The 24,712-nt window shown below is 37.6% G+C and overlaps 1 protein-coding gene across 1 annotated transcript; it reads right to left on the bottom strand.

Moving 5' to 3' along the window:
* Positions 1-584: 584 nt before the first annotated feature.
* LOC138893088 (uncharacterized) lies at positions 585-24,188 on the bottom strand. Its single transcript, XM_070176859.1, has 4 exons — positions 23,586-24,188; positions 14,286-14,435; positions 13,523-13,884; positions 585-804 (listed from the first exon to the last, which is right to left on the bottom strand). The coding sequence occupies exons 1-4, from the start codon at positions 24,186-24,188 to the stop codon at positions 585-587; spliced, it is 1,335 nt and encodes a 444-aa protein (XP_070032960.1).
* Positions 24,189-24,712: the final 524 nt, after the last annotated feature.

Genomic DNA, 24,712 nt, shown 5'->3' with positions numbered 1-24,712 from the left:
TATCAGTTATATTTAGTAAATAACTCTTTTTTTACAACTTTTTAAAATAGGGACAAAATCTAAATAGTGGTCTAAAAATGAACATTTGCATAAATCAGAAGTAAGTTTATGGTTTGTATAGGCCCATGATTCTCTTTCTTTCCTATAATTGCTTTACGTTGTAGTATTGTAGGTCCATATTTTGGTATAAAATGGCCCATATTTATATTCATTTCATTTGTACTGGGCCAGAATATAGTTGCTGAATTTCTCTTTGCTTTATTATTGGAAGAATTAACTTAAATAGCCGTCCCCCTAACTATTTAAATTAAAACTAACCGGCGAACATATAATATATGTATAATTCATGTGTATCATATGAATAATCATATATAATTAGTTTATAATCTATATATACTGACCAGAAAAAATAAACAGTGAATTTGACCGGCTGTTTGTGTAAAGATTCAGCCGGTGTCAATTTCTCCATTTTTATTCTTTCGTTGGGGGCAATTCATCTTAAGTTTTCAGTGTGAAGACATATTATGAGAAATTTGAACATTTCACAGCTTGAACAGTCGAATTTCTGATGATGCATATTGTTATCAATTGAGATTCATCAATTCCTCTACTCCTATGCAAGCAGCTATCACTTGGGGCTCCTTTCCAAACCAATAATCTGAGATTTCTGTTCTTGATTCTTCCATATTTGTTTCTAAAAGAGTTCTCCCCTTTTCAAATAGATATCTCTCAAGAAATCTAGCAGCATAATCAATCTTGGACTCACTTTTTTCCCTGACTTCCATCTTATCATCACTGGCTTTTCTTGTGCATTTTCAACATTGTAAGTGTCAGGAATTAAGTAATGATGATCAAAGGGATAAGGTGATGATAGTTGAGGCTTGATATTCACTTAGGAATGTCTTATATAGAGTCGGCAAATAGGTAGATTGGATCAATTTTAAACGAAAAATTAATTCAAATAGCCGCCCATCTAATTTTATAAACTAAAATAGCCGGCAAATATATAATATATGTATAATCTATATATATCGGCTAGAAAAAATAAATAGTGAATATGTCTGATTATTTGTGTAGCAATCCGAATTTAAACAGGCCCAAATGGGTTTGATTAATTAATACATCATTAACCAAACTTGTTCAAAGTTTGTTCGGATTAAGATGAACCGTATTAAGGACCCATTTGTCTCTCTCTATATATATTTATTTATTTTTCAATTTTTTTTTCTTTTCAAAAACGTGTTTGTCCATGAAAATTTATAAGTTTTTGGAGATTTTTCGGAAATAAGTTTTTCAAAAATCAAAAAGTAATTTTGACTACTTTTTCAAATTTTTTCAGAAAAAGCTTTTTACTCCACTCATAAAATTACAATATTTTTTCAAGTGAAATGTATATCCAAACATAATTTCAAATTTCAAATGTTATTTTTCAACTTAACTTCAAATACTATTTTTTTTTTCAAAAATTATAATTTTTATGTCCAAACGCCTACTAAGTGAGTTTACTTTGCCACCTATGGTTTCATAAAATTATTAAACTACCGGTTGAGATTTCTTTGAATAAAGAAGGTAAGGGAAGATGTTCTAAGAAATTTATGTGGAAGATATGAAATATATTAGGAATTGGTCATTTCTTGAAGCAACTCATAGCTGGCCTTTAGTTTGTTCAAATTTCAATTTTTTTCTTAATATAATTTCTTTCGAGGTCAACAATATAGCGAAGTAGTACGTAGAGCTATCAAAACGGGCCGGGCCAATCCAAGCCTCGCGGGCTAGTCCAACCCAACCCTAAGAGGGCCGCGGGCTAAGGCGGGCTGACGAGCGCAAAACACACTTAAATTGTGCTCGCTAGTCAAAGATAATATAGTATAATTATCGTGTCCACATAAATTGGATTTAAATAGTATTATCGTAGTTTGTAGCTAGATTGCTATCAAGGAGGATCAACAATGGAGATGTGTATGAATTCTAACTACAAATAACAAAGAATCTAAAGCTATTGACTAATGACAATCGCAATAAGGGTAAGCAAGAAAGTTATCAATGGGAGAAAATATGGGTTGATAGGATATGTGCAAGATAATTATTCGAGATCTAACTCTAGATAATTCACTTCTAATGTTCAAGCGAGTCTCTCGAATTTACTTAATTATCAGTACAATTGTTTAGTAGAAACTCCTCTCTCGATTAAGTCTCAACCTCACAATATGAGCCAATTTAAGCTCGGTGAAGATATGCAAGAATTCGTAATGGATTGGTCTTTAGGAGCACCTCTTTCGATTATCCTCCTAACTAGGTTTAATCAAGGCTTCAACTAGCCTCTTTCGATTACTTCGAAGAATCTACTGTCACGACCCAAAATCCATCGAAGTTCGTGATGGTGCCTAACACCGTTGTCAGGCCAGCCAACCTTGACTAATTAATTTAATTACTCAATTTAGTATTTTTGAATCGAAATTTTCTTCAATTAAATAGTAAAGATAGAACTCATAGAGTAAGTGATAAATATGTTTGCAACTAAAATTATTAAACAACCCATAACCACTCTCAAAATTCGGTATCACAAGTGCATGAGTATTAACTAGAGAGTAAAATAAATACAATATCTGCCCGGAATACAAATTAGACAGGAAAATATAAATAACTCTGAAAGAGACTCTGTTGGATGCGGATCGTAATATAAAATGCAGCTCACCTAAGTCCCCGCATTTTAACTACACCTCTGCGCCCATAAGGCCACTAGACATAGATGTATCTCCACAAAAATGTGCAGCAAGTGTAGCATGAGTACGTAAACAATGTGTACCCAGTAAGTATCAAGCCTAATCTCGAAGAAGTAGTGACGAGAGGTCGATTTTGACACTTACTAAGGGTCAATAATATTAAAAATAGAAATATTTAAATCAACATGATTTATAGAAATGATAATAATATTCCTTAACCAACAGAAATAATTAATTCATTAAGTTCAAATAATTTCTCATTTATCAATTTGCTTCACAAACTACAATAAAATATCAAGGTATCGTATAATTATTATTATTAGGCACGATATTTGCCGAGGTCGTTCGGCCCGATCCAGAGTATCGTGTACACTGTCGAGGGACGTGCGGCGCAATCCATAGATGCATCTATACTGCCTAGGCGTTCGACCCTATATATATTTGAGATTTAACGCAAGAGGATGTACACATTTCTACAATAGCTAAATATTCTGAACAAAATTTCAAGTATGTGAGATTTCAATCTTTTTACCATTTCATCTAACAATTTGCAACATAATTCTATTGCTTTAATTAAATAAAGATACAATTATCACAAGTAATTCATGATTTGAGTCCTAAACTACCCGAACTTTAGCAATATTAGTAGCTACGCACGGACTCTCGTCACCTCGTACGTACGTAGCTCCCACAATTAGCAATAATTATTAATTTAAATTACCTATGGGGTAAATTTCCTCTTACAAGGTTAGACAAGAGACTTATTTTGTCTCAAAATCCACTTCCCGATCATAATATCGCGAAAAAATCTCAATTCGGTGCCGAAAAATTCGAAACTATCCAAAAGTTATATAAAATACTTAATACATGCTCAATAATTTAAAATTAGACTATTAAATAAATTATCCTATCCAAAATGGTAAAATTTCTAAAATTTATCCTGGTCCCACGTGCCCGGATACCGTAAATGTTAGAAAATCATTACACATAACCTCAAGAACTCAAATATACTATTTCCATCCAATTCCATAGCCATTTTCGTGGTTAAAATCCAAAAATACCAATTTCTAGGGTTTTCTTCAAAATCCTGAATTTCTACAAATATTCATGTCTAAATCCATATATAATCTAAGTATTAAACTTGTAATAGGTGGGAATCACTTACCTTGACATAGATGATGAAGATGGAGTTCCAAAATTGCTCCAAGATCGGCTCCCATGGCGGAAATGAAGTGAAAATGGCCATTCTCTTCGCGTTCGCGGCCAATGCCTCGCGTTCGCGAAGGCCGAATGCCCTGCCCCAAAATTGTTCTTCGCATTTACGACCTCCTCATCGCGTTTGCGACCTCCTCTTTGCGTTCGCGATGACCAACTGACCGTGCTTGTTCGCGTTCGCGAAGTCCAACGACCTCAGGCCCATCTCCTCCATTTCCTTCTACGCGTTTGCGACTGGCCCACCGCGTTCGTGTAGGTTCATCCAGCACTCCTCCACGTTCGCGAGCCCTTCTTCGCATTCTCGAAGCACAAGATTGCAACCACCATTTTCCTTCTCGGGACTCCCTTCATGTTCGCGAAGAACAAAACCAGAACCAACAAACCAGCAACAACTTTTCATCCAAATTCGATCCGAAACCAACCCGAAACACACCCGAGGCCCCTGGGACCCCCTCTAATAACACCAACCAGTCTCATAACCTAACACAAACTTTCTCGAGGCCTCAAATCATATCAAACAACATCAAAACCACAAATCATATCTCAAACCAAATTGATTCAACTTAGAATTTTCAAATTCTCCAAACTTACTACGAACGCACCGAAACATACTTAAACTACTTGGATTGACACCAAATTTTGCATGAAAGTCTTAAATCACCATACGGACCTACTCCAATTTTTGAAATTGGAATCCGAACCCGATATCAAAAAGTCCAACTGTAACACCCCCAAAAAGTTTGAAGTGTTTTAAGACTATTAAGAAGATTGGCAGGTGCTAATTATATTAATTCGGGTATGAAAAAGACTGATAATTTGAATGATATTAATTGATCATCATAATATATGTATGAGGTAAATTAAGAATGGTTTATTGTCTAAGAAGAGCCCTAAGGCTAAGTCAAGTTGAAAATTATATGATGGGATAAAGTTTCAAGTGAGTTCGCATAAGACCTAACTTCAAACGAGCATAACTATCAAGATATAAAGATTTATATGGTGTATAGACTATCTAATTAAAGCACTTTAAGTCTATTTTCCAACGCATCAAACCGTTCTTCATTTGGATATGTATACAGAAAGGTATGGCTATTTTACTGGACCTGTGTCATATGCGCGTTGAGATTCAAGTCCGCGCATATTTGAGAGTTTCCGCCTCAGGTGCGCAGCCACTTGCCCAGGTGCGTGGACGCGCACGTAGGAACCCATTAAATACCCCCCAAGGACGGGTAGATAGAGAGCTAAGCCATTTCTTTGAGCTAGGGCTTGCATATCAAGGGGAATCCGTCCAACACCTCCCTCACATGAACCAAGGTAATCTTGTTGGAGTAATTTTGACTTGATTACTACTCCTAAACACTTGTATTAACAAGGATTAATCTTGAATATCCATAGATTTCTATTTAAATCCCTAAATTGGTCAAGAACACTGCAAGTTGGGATTCTCAAGAGTTTCACTATAAGAGGTATGTTTACCATCTCTAAATAATCTATGGTGTATGTATGAAATATGTGTTAAAACTTATGGTATGGTGATTGGAAGCCATAAGTTCCCAATTTAATTACATAACCATTGTAGAGATTGAAAGGTGATTATTTGATGGAATTTTGTTGGTTGGGTGAGAATGGTTGGTCACACATGTGATGTTAGGATTATAAGTTGTTAAAGAATTATGGTGGGATGAATTGTTGGTAAATGATGGTAGTTGGAAGAACTAATTCTATGGTTAAGAAATGTATAAATGTATGCCCACTAGGTGTTTGGTAAATTGTCTAAATGTCCTAAACTATGGAATTGGTTACTAATGTTGGTCCCAATTGATATTGATATTGATATTGTAGATTGAAGTTTCTTAGTATAGTAGATCGTTGTAGTATCATTAAAGGGTGAATTTTAGTTTCGGATCGCTGGCATTAAATTGAGGAGACAAGAAGGCATTCAGAGGTGGATACGCGCTGAATGGAATTTTCTGAGTATTGATTAGCTTGCTCGACGTTGGGTTCGTCTTGTTGAGGTAAGTAACTCTTCTAATCTTGGAGTTGAGGGTATGAATCCTGAATATACGTATTATGTGAATTGTTTGGAGATGACGCATATGCTAGGTGACGGGCGTTTGGGAGTGCATCATAGAAATTGTGACGTAATTGTTCCGTGGAATTTTGTAGTCAAATAATATTGACATTTTCCATGCAGTTTTATGTGTTAAAGAAATTGAGTTGAGAATCATATTAAAAATCATGTTGAGGCTATGTGCCAGTATTATTGGGACCCACAGAGGTCATATTGCTGTGAATTATTTATTTTAAATTGAAAATTTATACTCAGTCATATTTATTACATATCATATCTCAGTCTCTGTTGTTATTTATTGATACATCATACCATCATTTTCGGGCTATTTTCATGACATTGTGAGCCCATGAGAGAGAGACTAGAGAGATTGATGACTGAGGGAGACCGAGGGCCTGAATATAAGGATATTTTTGGGATCGGACTGCACGCTGCAGCATGCCATATTGGCTTATATATATATATATATATATATATATATATATATATATATATATATATTATTATTATGTAGATCGAGATTGCCCGCCTACATCAGGCCTTATAGGCTTTATATAGCACGTGAGTTGTCCGTGCGAATCCAGATATTTATACTATAGCACGTGAGTTATCCGTGCAACACATGAGTTGTCCATGCGGTTTATAGCGCTTGGGCTGAAGGAGCCCCTCTGGAGTCTATACACACCCCAGTGAGCGCAGGTACCTACTGAGTGCGAGTGCCGAGTGATTTGGGAGGATTGAGTAACTGTGAGGTATGAGTGACTGTGATGATTGAGTGATTGGGAGGACTGAGTGACTGAGAGGATTGAGTGTCTGGGAGGACTGAGTGAATTAATACTCTGAGAGTATGCATATAGTTTTATCACTATGTTGTATTGCATTGGCATGGCCATTGACATGTGGGCATAAAGATGTGCTTTCCTCATGCCATTGAAAATGAAATTTCCTATTGTGGAAGAAAGTTTTTGGGAAAAATCACAGTTTTCAGACTTACTCATATTTTGGTGATTTCAGTGAAAAGAATTGAGTTTTACTATTATACTTGAAAAGAAAATATTTATTTTTTTTGGAACTGTGAACGAGTTGAGCATCTTATTATTGAGCTATTCTTTGTGTTGCCTCAATTTTATTGTTATGAGATGTTATTGGATATGGGTGTGGACTCTGACCTTGGTATAAGCCCGTCACTATTTTCAACCTAAGATTAGGTTTGTTACTTATTGAGTACATGGGGTCGGTTGTACTCATACTACATTTTTGCACCTTGCGTGCAGATGTTAGCTGCTGATGTTGTTGTGTTCATTGGGAGCTGGATATGAAGATGTACCTGCTTTTCGGTTGTAGTTGCCTCTTGTTCTTGGTAGCTTTGGAATTATTAATCTATTCATGTATATTTCAAACAAATGATGTATTTTATTGCACACCAGCTTTGCAAATTCAAATCTTAGAAGCTCATGATTTGTACTACCAGTCCTTGGGAGTGTATTAGAGTCAGTTAAATATTAATTGAATCGTATTGTTGTTATTTGGCTATCTAGCAGGTGAGGTTAGGTGCCATCACGGCTAGTCGAATTTTGGGTCGTGACAAGTTGGTATAGTGTATTAGAGTCAGTTAAATATTAATTGAATCGTATTGTTATTATTTGGCTTACCTAGCAGGTGAGGTTAGGTGACATCACAACTAGTTAGATTTTGGGTCATGACACCAACTCCCGATCAAACTTCTTAAAAACTTTCATATTTCTAACTTTCACCAAATGACCTACAGACCTCCAAATTAACATGCAGACGCGCTCCTAAGACCAGAATCATCACACGGAGCTATTCCCAGGCTCGGAATTCCAAATGGACATTGATAACATTAAAATACACTTCAATCCAAATTTATGAAATTCTTCCAAAATACCAACTTCTACAATAGGCGCTGAAACATTTCGGGGTCATCCAAAATCTGATCCGAACATATTCCTAAGTCCAAAATCATCATACGAACCTATTGGATCCATCAAATCTTGATTCCGAGGTCGTTTTCTAAAAATATTGACCGAAGTCAAACTCGTCCTTTTTAAAGCAAACTAAGGAACCAAGTGCTCCGATTTCAACCCGAACACTTTTAAATCCCGAACCAACCATCCACGCAAGCCATAAATTATGAAAAGCACATACGAAGAATCTTATTTAGGAAAACAGGGTTCTATCAGTTAAAACGACCGATTGGGTCGTTACATCTACGAACTCAACCAACAATATAGTGCAAATATATCACAAGTTATGCCTCTCTCGATTACAAAAATAAGTGAACATAGATGCAATAATTTAATCTTCCCAAAACGATTCAAATACATAAAAATAGAGTTATAATCCACAAACAACCATCAATACACTAAATCCATCAAAACCCAAAAGGTTCTACTCCATAGACATGAAGGAGTTCTTCACAAATGAAACAAAAATAGAGAAAAATATATATACAATCCAAACCCGGATTTGAGTGAGGAAGGATGAAATCCTTGTGCTCTTGATTCTCCTTCTTCTCCTAAGCTTCCCTAGATCTAAGGTATGTCAAAAATGTATCAAAAATGGTATTTTGGGGTATTTAATCCGCCCCTAAAATAAATTCCAGATGAAACTACCCTTTCTTAGTGAAATAGGACTTTTTTCGGACAGGATATGCGTGATCGCGCACTTGGTCGCGTAATTTGCAAATTGTTCTGCCCCAAGTGCGCGCCCAGGTGCGCGATAACGCACTTAGTCGCGCACCTGGGTGGTAAGTTGGGAATATGTCAAAACTTAAAACATGAAAGTTGTAACCCTTTTAAATAGCTTTCCAACTATATGTTGTGGAGCTCAAACGGAGTTCCAAGCTAAAAGTTATGTGCATTTTACTGGACACTGTACAATATGCCTGATCGATTCTTCGTTTCGTTCCATTATCATCCGTTGATCCCCGAACTCGATCCCGACTTAATCCTTGGGATTTTACTCAGAATTATGATATTCGGCTATAATTTCATATTTTAGTACATTATTTATTGTATATTTCGGGGCTTTAATGCTAAACTATACTATATTTGTGCTTGATTGAATATATTTTATGTGTAGGTACGTTGAAGACGAAATTGAGAGCAAAGTAAAGATTTTATATATATTTTATACACTACAAGAATAAAATTATGATTATTTAATTAGGGGACAAAAGAAATCAAAAGAAGACAAAATAAACAAATTGAAAAGAAAGGAAAAGAAAGAGACAAAAAAACGTGAAAGAGAAAGACAAGAAACAAGGATGAAAGCTGAAGAAAATGTAAGGCAACATAAATTGAAAACGAGGCAGTAGTGTCTGGCGAGGCGAAGCAATTTTCTCGCGTTTGAGCACGCGACGCGCAGCCTGACGCAAGGTGCGTCGCGCGTTTTGCATGGCGACGCATGTTCCGGGTTTCAAGCCTATTTTGTTTTTTATTTGATTTTGGATTGAGTTATTTCGGCTAGGTCTTTACCCTAGACATATAAATAGTCATTAAACATCATTTTTAGAGGGGATACCGAGATTGAACAGAGAGACCGACATTAGACTGGGGATTCGACCTAAGGAGAAAAGAACACACTAGGAGCAAGGCGGAGAATTCTTCTACGAGTTTTTCACTTCCTTCTTCCTATTTTCATTATTGGTTATGAATTCTAGTATTGTAGTTATGCATACTATTATGAATAGCTAATTTGTTATCTAGGGTTTTGATGGAACCTATTTGAGGATGATTTTCTTGTTACGTATTTTCTCTATTTATTCGACTATATTATTCTTGTGGTTGATTGAAGGGCCCTCAATTAGTTGTGCCTATTTAGTATGTATTACTCGCGAGAGATTGCATATTTAGGTAGTTGTTGAACAACATCACTCCTAAACCTATATGATGGATCAATACGGAAGGTTTAAAGGTGGGATTAGGGATAACGAAACCTCGGTGCGATCTGAGTGAGCTGTACTTAATGCCAGCTAGCGTAATTCGGTAGAATATGTCTAGTAAATTGTGGTAATTACTTGAGAGAGAGTTACGACAGTTAGAGTGCTCATGATCGGTAGAGAAGATTTAGGCAAATTTATAGGAAACGTAGCGAAAAGGATTCCGACAATTGAGAAAATCATAACTCTAGACCTCCTTAGTCTTGTCTAGAATTTCATCCATGTTAGTTGATAATTTTACTGCTTTAAAATATTTGCTAGTTAATTAGTAGAAATAAAAATCAAATCTTTATAACTAGAAAATTATTTGAACTTGTGTTTCTTTGCAATATTGAACAACTGTAGCTAAGCCTTAGTTCTCTGTGGGATTCGACTCCGGACTTGTAAACCGGATTATATTTGCAACGACTGCTTAGTCCTTTTTTTAAGGCATAGTTGGGCGTGATCAACTTCAAAGCTCCAGAATAGCTTGAATTCATTTCATAACATCTACATAGATCGGAATCACTCCTATTACGCATAAAACACACAATTAGTCCAAAACACTAGCGATTAAAGCTCAAACTCAATTAAAGTGCAGTAAATTAGAGTGCGATAAGCGACTAAAACATAAGATTATAGCCTACCATCACGAGACGGCCCTTCAATTTTTGTAGATTTTTTTCTTTAGATCTTTAAATATTTCTTCGTAACATAGTCTCTTAATCATATGAATGACTTCTGTTTGTTTAGAGCGTACAAGAATCTTGATATTTGACAAGGAATCTCGTAATTAAAATTCAACTTCTCTATATCTCTAGCTCTTCACTTTTCTCAGGTTCAGGGATTGCGTCAATAAGTTTATATGTTGAGATTTTTTAATTTAGGTATAACCTTATTTGCTGATTTCATCATTATAATCCATTAAAATTTTAAAATTCATGAAATTTGCTAGTGTTGTCAATTTCTTTTGGTTATTAAAACTTGACCTTTGTTCTATACTGAAGAGCAGTTTAATTATTAGTAATAAATTAAATTAACCAAACTGATTATTGGTCACTTCAAGTAATATTTTCTTTTGAAAAAAGTTATTATTGGTCACTTTAAACTTTCCTAGTTTGTTGTTAATTAAGCAAAAGAAAAACTAATCTTGTTATACTACATGTATATCAAAAATCTAAATTCTAATTGATATGGAAGGGTAAATGAGCACTTTAAGGTTGGGAAATATGGATTATAGTTAATAGTATTTTGTATTTTTTACTTTTTTTAAATATTAAATATTTAAATTTGAATTTAATTAATTTTTAGCCCACGGGTCGGGCCAACCTTGGTCAAGCCTCAAGGGCCAGCGAGTTGACTTGGGCCGGGCTTATAATCCTCAGTTGTCACGCCCCCAAAATTGGGTGGGACTTGATTGACACTCAATCCTTACCATTCGTTGAGTGAACCCTATGCTAGTTGTGCCATAACTTCCAGCTCAATGACCAATAAAGTAATATGCTTAAATGATAGTTCTAGCAAGTTGCAATTTTAAAACTGTTTGACAAAATGATAAGTGAACAACAAATCTCAAAATCTTAATACTAACCTAGTAGCAAGTCATGAGCCTTTAGAATCTCATAAAACACTGAAATACATAGCTTATAGGGCATTCCCCGAAAATAGTATAAATGTCTAAAAATAAATAAGAGTCTTAGAAACGTCCGCTACCACTAGAATGAATCAATAGAGTATGTCCATTGAATCTAGAATATTTCCTCTAGCCAGTTGCCAGCGTCCTTAATACTTGCCACACAACGTAGCAGGCCCAAACTGGCTAAGTACCACCAAAGGGTACCCAGTAAGTCTCATAAGCTACCTCCTAAAAAGGCAGAGCGAGACCTTCTGGGAAAAATATGAAATGAAACGGATACACGGGAAAACATATAAATCATATAAATTTCATAAACAAGTAATGAGCTAGAAATTGAAGCTATAAGCTCAACTCTAAGCTAAAACTGAAACTTAATATAAAAACTGAGTATATAACTGATACATGAAATAAAAAGAAAATTTTATATATATATATGACTTTTTGTAAAGTCACTACGCATGGTGGCCCTGCGTACGTGAGCATCTGGGAATACACACGGGGGAGTGTCGGCCTATCTCCCCAACAAATAATTTGATACCTGCGAGCGTGGGGTGGCTAACTCTGATATCATGGTACTCACGCTGGGGTAGGTTGGCCATTTCTCCCTACTGAATGTGATCACATTAATGCATGAATGAATGTTGAACTAAATATTGAACTGAACTTAAACATCACCAGTAAATGCATGTAACAATGGTAATATACATAGGCATGTAATTCTGTCACCTATTAAGTCGTACATAATAAGAATAAAATAAACTGAGTATTGAAGCATAAGAAGTCGTGAATTTAATTTATCTAACATAAGAAGTACGATGATTCTAATAGAATTTCCTACTAGGAGGAGAGTAACACTCAACTTACCTCAAAATTACTAGCTCATCTTCGACTTTACGAATCCTCCAAGCAATTCCGATTCACAATTTTCAATCTACATAGGATAACCGGGTTCAATTTATATCAATACAAGTCCAAAGACTATAAATTTACTCACTTAAGAATATTGCTGAAGTCCTCTGATTTATGAGTTCTCCGAATCCGATTCTCTGGCATACTTGAAAGTTTTATCTAACTACTAGAGGGAAAGGTTATCTCTATTATTTTAATAGTTCTTGTCCTTTTCCCAATTCTCAAACTTGGCAGCGAACTCAAATGAGTTTTGCCATGATAATATATATATTTTTTTCCAACTTAACTTTTTGCTAAGCTATGTACAAATTCACCCAAAGCTAAAGGATGAGAGATTGTGGAAGAATCTTCACTCTCCAGCTTTTCTTGGTCATGTTAGATGAGAGATTGGGAAGAAGGAATACATTTTTATTTTATTTTTCAAACCCTATTCATAAGCTATCCAGAATCAAGTATCCTGGCCCAGCACTAGCCCATTTTCTTATAAGCCCGTTAGTGCCAAAATTCTAAGCTTAACAACTCACGAGGCTTTAGATTTTCTCCCGCTTAAAAACATTCGTCCTCGAATGTCATCTCGTTATTATTCTTATGTCTGTGATTGACCTTAGGCCTTATGCCAAGTTCAGTTTTCCCTTATAACCCGAAATTTGGCTAACCCCGAAATTGTTTTTCAAAAATTTCGGCAGATCTTCTTCTGTATTTGGAGCTGTCCAAAATTTTCAACATGTCCAAACAACCCAACGATAATATTTCGCGCCTTCAACTACTCAATCCAACGATATACAATATCAAGGAACACCAATATAACCACCAGAGCCATTTTACATCACTATAAGTACAAATATCATATAACTTTACAATCTAAATATTTTAAAGCTTAGAATGAATTATGTACCTGAAATCTCGAACAAATGGGGATACTTTTCCTTTATGGCTTCCTCGGGATCCTACATAGCTTCCTCAGTTGAATAGTTGCTCCATATTATTTTTCCGTAGCAACGTCTTTGTTTCGAAGTCTACAAACCTACCTGTCTACTATAGCTTCAGGGACCTCCTCAAATGTTAGAGTATCATCAACCTCTATCTCCTCTCTTTCAAGTACATGACTCGGATCGTGAAAGTACTGTTTCAGCATGGACATATGAAAAACTGGATGCATAGAAGATAACTCTGGAAGTAAAGCTAGTCGATATGCCACAAGCCCAATCCTTTCAAGAATTGGATAAGGCCCTATATATCTTGGGCTAAGTTTCCCTTTTCTACCAAACCTCATGATACCCTTCCTTGGAGACACCTTTAAAAATACATAGTCACCCTCTTTGAACTCAAGATCGCGGCGTCTTATATCCGAGTATGACTTTTGTCGGCTTTGAGTTGTTTTAAGTCGTTCCTAAATAAGTTTCACATTTTCAAGGCATCATGTACTATATTTGTCCCAATAAGCTTCGTTTCACCTATCTCAAACCACCCTACAGGCGAACGACATCGCCTCCCGTATAGGGCTTCGAATGGGGCCATCTGAAGACTTGCTTGATAACTGTTATTATATGCGAACTCAATCAAAGGTAGATGATCATCCCAGTTTCCTTTAAAATCAAGAACACATGCTCGTAACATATCTTCCAAGGTCTAAATTATCCTCTCGGCCTGCCCCGTCCATTTGAGAGTGAAAAGCTGTACTTAGATTAACTCGGGTACCGAGACTTTCTTGAAAACTCTGCCAGAACTGGGTAGTATGAGTACCTAATTTTTGACCATGTTTGAATTTTTTCCCACTCATCTCATCAATACCTCACTTCTCACTCCATCTTTCCCGCTCATATCTTCCCACGTGTGTCCCCACCCCACTTTTCTTTGTCCCCCTACACTTTGTCTCCACTCCACTTTCCACTGTCCCCCAAGCTTGTCCCCACTCACAACCCCCCACATCTCCCCAATTTCCTAAAAAGAACGGACAAGCACACATATAAAAAAGAGGGAGACATTAAGAGAGGAGGAGAAGAACGAGGGCCCCTATTCTTTTTCTTGCTCACAAATTTTCTTCCTCTAAAAAACAGAGCTCAAAAGCAACAAAAATCCGGCTGAAAACCTCCCAAAAAATCAGCCCGAAGATCACCGAAAATCACTCCAAAACTAGCTGCTTTCCTCCACTTAAAACGACCCCGATGCACTGCTGAAACACCAGCAAAACAGACCCAAAACAACCCACAACATTGGCTCAAATCGCTGCCAGTTTTCACCCCCCAAAAAAACGGTTTCGAAACCACCGTAAAAATACACCAACATTTCATTCCATAAGCCATGAAACCACTGCTGAAAACCACCACCAAAACATTGTTGCGATCTTTGTCAAAGTGAGGTAGCGTTCGAGTTTTGCCAGTTCGAGATTCGGGCCAGTAGCTCGTTTATTTTGGTTTGCTATTTTTGAGATCTTATTTCGCTGTATATGGCAAAAAATATGCAGCAATAAAGGTCCAAATTCTTTACCTATCTTTTGGTTCCTTTTAATCTTATATGTATGTGAGGTTTGTTTGGCATGCTTTTGTGAATAATCTGAATTTTATTTGGCATGGCTGAATGTAGATGCATTTGTCTTAGAAATTATGTTGAATTTAGTTGTTTAGAGTGAATAAGATAATTTTTTATTGGTTGAGCAAATTGTAAGGACCCATAAAAATTTTAACCAAAAACTTGGGGTTTCGTGGTGCCAAGATAGATTTCTGTGTTACTATTCAAACTTTTTAGACTGAACAGTACCCTACAGACTTAGAGAAAAATGTTTCGCAGAAGAAAGTATTTCTGCGGCCCATTATGCGGCCGCATAATCACTCTGCGGACCGCATAATGGTCGCAGAGTGAAGCAGAAAGTTTGGCCAATTTGAGGTCAGTTTTGCGGTCGATTATGTGATCGCATAATCGATATGCGGACTGCATATCGGTCGCATAATTCCTCTTGGGTTTTTGTGGAGGGAGTTTTGCGGTGTATTATGCGACCACAGAACAAGTATGCGAACCGCATACTGGTCGCATACCTGGCCGAAAGTTCAGGCCCCTGAAGGCCATTTCTTCGGTCGCATATGCGACCGCAGACCTGTGTCGGGGTACCCATTTTCTTAATTTAAAACCTGATCTCCATTCTATTAAAACATCCCTTTTACTATTTTGAAGCTCATTTATGATATTTCTAGAGTGAGAGAGAGGGTTCTAGAGGGAGGGCCTAATTTTTCATCAAATTGATCTTCAACCATCACTCAAAGCCTTGGAAATATTCAAGTAGAGCACCAAAATTCTTCACCCTAAAAGGTAAGACTTCATTACCCCAACTCTTAATTTCAAACATAGCTATAATGGGGTACTAGGGTGATACTTCATGGGTATGAGGGTGGTTTATATTGCATGCATGTGTGATAAAGAGTGTGGGAAAAAAGTGAGTTAGAACCATGAACGTTTTCATAATTCTAGGTTCAATTTGTATATTGCTAAAATAGATTAAGGTTGCTAAGGGTTCTGAATAATTGTAGAGTCTAAAGAAGCGAAATTGAGGTATGTATGGCTAACTCTCTTCTTCCTAGAATCGAACTCTTGGTATCCGAATAATTGGTGTAAGTTCCGACTTGATCATACTAGAATTGTTTGCCTTAGTGTGTTGGGTTGGAAGATTCATGTTCCCTAATTGTTTTAGATGTTTACATTGTCATCATGCTACTTGAGAACGTTATTATGATTTTTCAAGTTCCTTCCCTTATATGTGTAATGCCTTATGTGATGATACTTATCGACATGAATGATGATGTTATTTGAACGGATAAAAAGGGAAAGACTCGAATTGTAAAATATTCCCAAGTGCCAAGAACTACTTAATAAATGAGGCTGTTTGTACCATATAACGAAAGATGGGGAAAAATGTGAATTGAGTGAAAAATTAAAAGAGGTTATGTCTCAAGTGAGATGGCTTAGCCGATCGGGCCGAGATCGGACGCCATGTTGTACACATGGTGGCATTTGTGTTGGAATTATTGATTTACATTGTGGATATGAATATGTCTCACTTGAGATGGCCTAGCCGGTCGGTCCGAGACTGGACTCCGTGTAAAATCACGGTGGCATTGTGAGTTGTGGCATTTGGCACTAAAGATTATTAACCTAAAAAGATGGAAAGATTGAATCGGAAACTATGTGATCCTTACTTAGTATTTCTGTGTATTTCTGTGAAGCACTTATTGATTATTATGACTGCCTTCTCCTTGTTTCGCTGTTCATTCTACTAAGATTGGTGTCTGCCTTACATACTAGTACTATTCGACAGTACTAACGTCCCTTTTGCCGGGGCACTACATCTTTGAATGGATGTAGGTGGTTCCATCGCAGATAATGGTGCTCTCCCTCACACTCATCACAGCAGTTATGGTGAGCCCCATTTCCTCCTATGGTCATGTAGTCCTTCTTTTGTAGAAGTTTTCACATTTTGAGGTATAGCCGAGGCCTTGTTGCCGGCATGGTCATGTTGGTCTTTTGTATCATTAGAGGCTCTGTAGACGTTTATGTGGGTCGTGTATGGGTATCAGAGTGGTCACTGGACTAAGTTGTATTTTGGAAACTTAACTATGGCATAATGTATATAATGAAAAATAGACTAGCAATGTTTATTTATTTATATAACTGATCTCTCCCCTGTTTAACAAATGGTGATGCGTTCCTTTTTTGGATTATGAATGAGTCGGGTAGGGAAGGTCTAATAGGCTTGCTCGACCGGGTTCACTAGGTTGAGCGTCGGTCGCGCTCCCCGAGGTTGGGGCGTGACACAAATATAGCTAATTAATAATGTAAACGGGTATCTTTATCTCACTGGATCGGCTTTTATTTGAGCTTAACTAGTTTGTAAAGTTGGAAATTAAAAATGAAAGATGATGTGAACTGTTTATAAATTAGCTTGGGCTGAAACTTATCAACATTACTAGGCTTTGGTTGTTAATGTGTAAAGGGGCCAAACGTACTTCCTGAAAATAGTCACAAAACGTTGAATGATTTTAAGATAGAGAATGTTATCAATTTGTTAAGTTGTAGATATCTCTAGTAATTTAGCAATACAATTGATCCTGTTAGTAATTCATAAAAGCTAAACTTTATATTTTTCTACAATAATTTCCATAATTTATGACCATACAATAATCTCAAAATTAGTTTAGAAAAAATATTTAACAATATCGCTAGGCAACTAGTAGGTGCACTTTTATTTTTTTTTACTCACGCACTCGCTTGCGTAGCGTGGTGTTTAATATTTAGTAAATTAATTCTATAATTTCCATAGATTAATTAGTTCCTAATTTAATCAATCTCTTATTCTAATCGTGGATTCGCTTGCGTAGAGTGATAGTGGCATTTAATAATTTCCTAAAACTAATGTTCTTAATCACAAATGTAGTAATTTCTCAAAATTACTACAAATAATTGATTGTCATGATTTCGGATTCGCTTGTGAGGCGCAATTATGATAAGTTAATAAATTTTGTTATTCGATCAAACACTCGCCTACGTAGCGTAGTTATGACAACATAATGTTATCCCAATCATTTTTTTAATAATTCTAATAATCTAGAAATAAAAGCGGATAGGTTGTCACGCCCCAAAACCGAGAAGCGCGACCGGCGCTCAACCGAGTGAACCCGGCCGAGCAAGCCTATTAGATTTTCTTCTATCCAAACTCATTCATTGATAAAGAGAATATATATATTTTCGTTAATCAACCAATAAAGTGATCATGTTGCAATATCAATTTCTTATCATTAGTTACTTTATTTTAAAGTCTCAATTCCAAACACATTTTTCATAATCTGAAGTGGAAATAGTAATTCAAGCACAACACACGAGTTTGACTTCCCGAACACCATTATATAACCCACACTATATCTACGGAGCCTCTATATATAAAGATGAGTGCAATGATAATGCCGGAAACAAGGCCCCGACTATATCTCAAACAGAATACAAAAAGAATAAAAGATACATGTTCTCGGGATGAAGTGGGGCTCACCAAGTCAGCTGGGAAGAAGGTGTGCTGCTATCACTAATCAATATCTTCTGCTGTGGAACTACCTACATCCATTTAAAATATGCAGCGCCCCTGGCAAAAGGGACATTAGTACCGTCGAATAGTACTAGTATGAAAACTAAACACTAATTTAAGGATTCAAAATACAAGATGAATACGATGAACCGATGCAACAATAGAATAATATATATAACCATTTAAACCATACCAAGCTTATTAAAAGCTATAAATAACATTTATAGGATTTAAGATGAGATCCTCTGTAACCATCTTCACACAAAGAGGCCCCGCCGCTTCACCCGATGTATGCAGGTGGAAGTGTACGTACAATACCACAACTCTAATCAAGCGGCCCTGTCGCCTCACCTCAATGTATGCGGGTGGATGTATAACCACAGTACCAAGAACCTACACAAAGCGGCTATGCCGCCTCACCCCAACGTATGCGGGTGGAAATGCATCAACGATACCAATACCAACACAAAGCGGCTATGCCGCCTCACCCCAATGTATGCGGGTGGTGGTGCCACACCAATACCAAAACTATACACAAAGCGGTCGTACCGCCTCACCCCAATGTAAGCGGGTGGAGATGCAGTTCCACAATAGCGTAATCCCTACACAAAGCGGTCATGCCACCTCACCCCAATAAATATGCGGGTGGAGATGTATCACAATCACAATCTCTAAACCATAATCCCCACACAAAGCGGTCATGCCGTCTCACCCCAATGTATGCGGGTGGAGGTGTATCACAATCACAATCTCTACACAAGTTGGCATAATGACTTTCACATAAATCACGACTAGAAATTATAACATGTGGATACATAATCCATAGTTTGGGACACATCCTCAATTTATAATGCAATATGATAAGAGCATTTGAAACACGAATTGAACATATATCTTCACCACAAAACTTATCGGAATACTCCATTTATAATCAACATCTCTGAACTTACAAGGATATTGGGAATGCCAATTCTTAAAGAAGAGTTTAGCCAACATACCTCACTTGAGCTTCCTTACACTCTAAATGTTCCGAAATTATTAGAAACTTCAATCTATTTTAGAAATATAACAAATTGAACCAAAATTAGAAAGATGATCATTGTTCTAGCTCATTTGAGCATTTTATCAAACATAAGGTGTGCATAAGGTTTCAAGGCCCTTTTATGGAGAATTTCATCATCCCACAACCCAATATTTACCATGCCTAGTTTAACAATCTTCCTACACCCCTTGATATCACATGCATGTAAATAAACAACCCCCTTGCCTAGAAATTATCTTGCTAATTATCCAATTCTACACAAAATTCGAAAGTGAGGGTTAGGTGTAGAATCTTACCTTTAGGATGAAGACCTAGTGAGCTTCCCTTCTTAATCTTCCAAAACTTGGGCAAGAATTGAAGAACAATTATTGAAGAACACCTTCTCATTCTAGGGCACTCTCTCTCACTCTAAAATATCAAATTATAGTTCAAAAATGGCCCAAAGAGTGTATTTAATGAAATAGGGTCGGGTTTTAAAAACCCAAAAATGGAGCTCCTGAACGGTTATGCGGTCGCACATGCGACTGCATATTGGTCGCATAATTGCTGACAAAAATAATGAAAAATCTGTTGTGTATGCGGTCACTATGCGGTCTGCATAACTGTTATGCGGTCGCATAATGCACCACATAATAGTTATGCGGTCGCATAGTCGACCGCATAGCTACTTCCAGAATGGCCATCTCCTGCTCACTTCTGCAGCCATTATGCGGCTCGCAGAGTGATTATACGGTCGTATAATGGACCGCATAAACGTGCTTTTCCGCCAAAAATGTTTTCTTTACTTTTCGGTACATTGTTCAACCCAAACACGTAAACCTAGTCCGACACCATGAAACATTATTTTTTTTGCAAATTTTACCGGGCTTTACACTTAAGTACTTCAAAAATTTTCGAGGTGTTACATTCTCCCCCGCTTAGGATCATTCTTCCTTGAATGACGGTAAAAATCCATCATTAGCATCTTATGCAACTTAGTTTATTTTATACCACAAACTAGCAGCCCCAAATTTGACTAACTCCCTAAATTTCCAAAACTTTTGCCAGAGTTTCCTTTGTAATTAGGCCTATCCACCTGTCAGAGAGCCCCAGAAATATATCCTAACAACATATACATATTCCAACGATATAATATAATGCAAAATAACACCACCTGTGGCCTCATAAGCAATATATTTCCAGAAAGGAACACCCTTAACGCCAATTGTTCGAATGATACAAAATTCATAAAAAGTAAGTCTTATAATTTTTTCCCCAGATCACGACTTTATAAATACATGGTCATTCAAACAAATAAGGATACTTTTTCTTCATTTCTTTCTCAGCCTCCCAAGTATCCTCTTCAACCTGTTGGTTTCGCCACAACACTTTCACGGAGGTAATTTCTTTATTTCTCAATTCCAGACTTGCCGATCAATAATAGAAACCGGAATATCTTCGTAAGTCTATTTCTCATTTACCTCAATAGTCTCAACCGGAACAATGAGTGTCGGATCTCCAATTACTTTCTTCAACATAGACACATGAAACACCAGGTGTACTAATGACATCTCAGGTGGTAGCTCAAGCCTGTACGCCACCTCACCGATCCTCTGAATGATTTTGTACGGTCCGACATACCTCAGACTCAATTTCCCTTTCTTACCAAATTGCATTACCCCTTTCATGGGAGAAATTTTCAAGAATACCCAATCATCTTCTTTAAAGTCCAAATCCTTACGACGAACATCCGAATAGGATTTCTGACGACTCTGAGCAGTCTTTAACTGCTCCTTAATGATTTTAGCTTTTTCCATAGCCTGATGCACGAGGTCTGGCCCTATCAACTCTGCTTCCCCAATTTCAAACCACCCAATGAGAGATCTATATCTCCTACCATATAAAGCCTCGAACGGTGCCATCTGAATGCCAACATGATAGCTATTATTGTATGCAAATTCTATGAGTGGTAAATAATCATCCCAGCTACCTTTGAAGTCTATAACACAAGCGCGCAACATATCCTCAAGCGTCTGAATAGTCCGCTTTGCCTGCCCGTTAGTCTGCGGGTGAAAAGTTATACTAAGATTCACCTGGTTACCCAAACCTTGCTGAAATTTCTTCCAAAACTTAGCAGTGAATTGTGCTCCCCGATCAGAAATGATGGAAACTGGGGTGCCATGCAACCTGACTATTTCTTTGATATACAACTGAGCATACTTCTCCACTGTGTCGGTAGACTTAACCGGAAAAAAGTGTACTGATTTCGTGAGTCGATCCACAATCACCTAATTGAGTCAAACTTGCACGGAGTGCGAGGTAATCCTACCACAAAGTTCATATTAATCATTTCCCACTTCTATATTGGAATTTCTATGTTCTGTGCCAACCCATCGGTCCTTTGGTGTTCGGCCTTCACTTGCTAACAATTTGGACATCTTGCCACAAAATTCGCCATATTCCTCTTCATATCATTCCACCAATAGACTTCCTTAAGATCATGATACATTTTCGTAGAACCTGGGTGCACGAAATACCTAGAAGTGTGAGCTTCAGTCATAATTCTTTCCCGGAGACCATTCACACTTGGAACACAGAGTCACCCTTGGTAACTTAGTGTACCATCATCCATGCCAAGAGAAAAGGCCATGGTCTTCTGTTTATGAATCCCCTCTTTCAACTGCACTAACAATGGATCGTTGTATTGCTTCTCTTTGACTTCCACAATAAGCGATAATTCAGACCTATTTTGCACAATTACCCCTCCTTCACTAGAGTCCACAAGACGAACTCCCAAACTAGCCAATCGGTGAACTTCCTTGGCTAATGGCCTCTGATATGCTTCCAAGTGAGCCAAACTATCCATAGATTTCCGGCTAAGAGCATCAGCCATAACATTGGCCTTTCCCGGATGATATAAAATATCAATGTTGTAGTCCTTGAGTAACTCAAGCCATCTTCTCTGCCTCAGATTCAATTCCTTCTGCTTGAAAATATATTGAAGGCTCTTATGGTCCGTGAATATATCAACATGGACCCCATATAAATAATGACGCTAAATTTTCAATGCAAATACCACTGCCGCAAGTTCTAAATCATGTGTTGGATATTTCTTCTCATGATTCTTTAGTTTCCTAGAAGCATAAGCTATCACCTTCCCATGTTGCATCAATACACACCCAAGCCCGATTCTTGAAGCACCACAATATACCACAAATCCATCTATACCCTCTGGTAGAGTCAACACCGGCGCCGTAGTCAATATTGCTTTCAATTCCTGGAAACTCTTTTCACAAGAATTTGACCATTGAAACGTAATTGCCTTCTGTGCCAATTTAGTCAATGGGGAGGCAAGAGTAGAAAACCCCTCCACAAACTTTCTGTAATATCCAGCTAAGCCTAAGAAACTATGAATCTCTGTTGGAGTTGTAGGCCTCAGCCAATTCTTCACAGCCGCAATTTTCTGAGGATCAACATTAATCCCCTCACTAGAGATAACATGACCCAAGAATGTGACAGACTCGAGCCAAAATTCGCATTTTGAAAATTTCGCATACAACTGGTGTTGATACAAAGTCTACAATACTACCCTGATGTGGCCGGCATGATCCTCTCGATTGCATGAATATATAAGAATATCGTCAATAAACACTATCACAAAAGAATTAAGGAATGGCTTGAAAACGCGATTCATAAGAACCATGAAGGCTGCTGGGGCATTTGTTATCCCAAAAGACATCACCAGAAATTCAAAATGCCTATACCGGGTTCTAAAAGCTGTTTTTGGAATATCTCGCTCCCTGATCTTCAATTAGTGATACCAGGATCTTAAATCAATCTTGGAGAAGTACCTGGCACCTTGCAATCGATCAAACAAATCATCTATCCTTGGCAGTGGGTACTTATTCTTGATTGTGACCTTATTAAGTTGCCGATAGTCAATACACATTCTCAGTGACCCATATTTATTTCTTACAAAAAGGACCGGTGCACCCCAAGGTGACACACTTGGCCGGATAAAACCCTTTTCTAACAAATCTCTCAATTGTTCCTTTAGCTCCTTCAATTTTGCCGGTGCTATTCTATAGGGTGGAATAGATATAGGATGCGTGTCTGGCAGCACATCAATCCCAAAATCAATCTCCCTGTCTGGTAGGATCCCAGGGAGTTCATCCGGAAATGCTCGCGGAAATTCATTCACTACAGGCACAAACTCAAGTGTAGGTGCCTCAGCACCGGTGTCCGTAACCCGGACCAAATGGTAAATACATCCCTTGTTGATCATCTTTGTGGCCTTAAGGTAGGAAATAAACCTACCATTTGGCACCATATCATCACCCTTCCACTCAATAACTGGCTCATTTGGAAATTCGAACCTAACAATTCTGGTTAGGCAATTAAGCTTGGCAAAACATGAATAAAGCCAATCCATCCCCATTATCACATCAAAATTGACCATTCTCAATTCAATAAGATCGGCCACGATGTATCGACCACACAATGTGACAACACAATCCCTATAAACTCGCGTGGCCAAAATAGACACACCAACCAGAGTAGATACAGAGAACGGCTCACAAAGTTGTTCTGGTTCTATCCCAAATTCCATAGCAACATAAGGTGTGACATATGACAAAGTGGAACCGGGATCAATAAGAGCATATACATCATGAGATTGGATAGTCAATATACATGTGACAACATCTGGAGAAGCCTCTGATTCCCGATGTCTCTGTATAACATAAAATCTACTGGGTCCTCCCGAATTCTGTGCACCACCCCTAGCTGCACCATGCTTTGCGGGTGCTGGGGTGCCTCGAGCTGGAGGTTCTGTGGATGTAGTAGCTGCAGAATAGCTGGCTGTGCCGCACCTCTGCCCATATTTCGGCGGGACGAGCGACAATCTCTCTAAATGTGACCCCTCAAACCATACCCATAACATACTGGTAGGTCCATGAAACAGGACCCAAAGTGCATCCTCCCACACTTAGGGCATGGAAGCCTCCGCTGCTGAAACCTTCTATCGGGCCGACCCTACTAGTAGGGTCCCCTGTTGCCCTGACTGGGTATAGATGATTGTGCACCCATCGAAGACTGGGCGAATGATTGGGATGGTCTTGATGACGCTCCCCT

The sequence above is a fragment of the Nicotiana tomentosiformis genome, chromosome 5 (genome assembly GCF_000390325.3).
Source record: "Nicotiana tomentosiformis chromosome 5, ASM39032v3, whole genome shotgun sequence".
NCBI classification, from domain to species: Eukaryota; Viridiplantae; Streptophyta; class Magnoliopsida; order Solanales; family Solanaceae; genus Nicotiana; species Nicotiana tomentosiformis.
The sequence above is the reverse complement of the archived record's forward strand: the minus strand, read 5'-3'. Positions and strand labels throughout refer to the sequence as shown.

Bases quoted from the DNA above. Each gene is read 5' to 3' on its own strand.
- LOC138893088 (XM_070176859.1), bottom strand. From the start codon at position 24,188: ATGGAATTTGGGATAGAACCAGAACAACTTTGTGAGCCGTTCTCTGTA. The intron at 14,436-23,585 runs GTGTCACCTTGG...CGTTCTTTTTAG, and splicing joins AGGGTTTTATCCGGCCAAGT to GAAATTGGGGAGATGTGGGG. The intron at 805-13,522 runs GTAGGTTTGTAG...AAAATGCACAAG, and splicing joins CCTGAAGCTATAGTAGACAG to AAAAGCCAGTGATGATAAGA.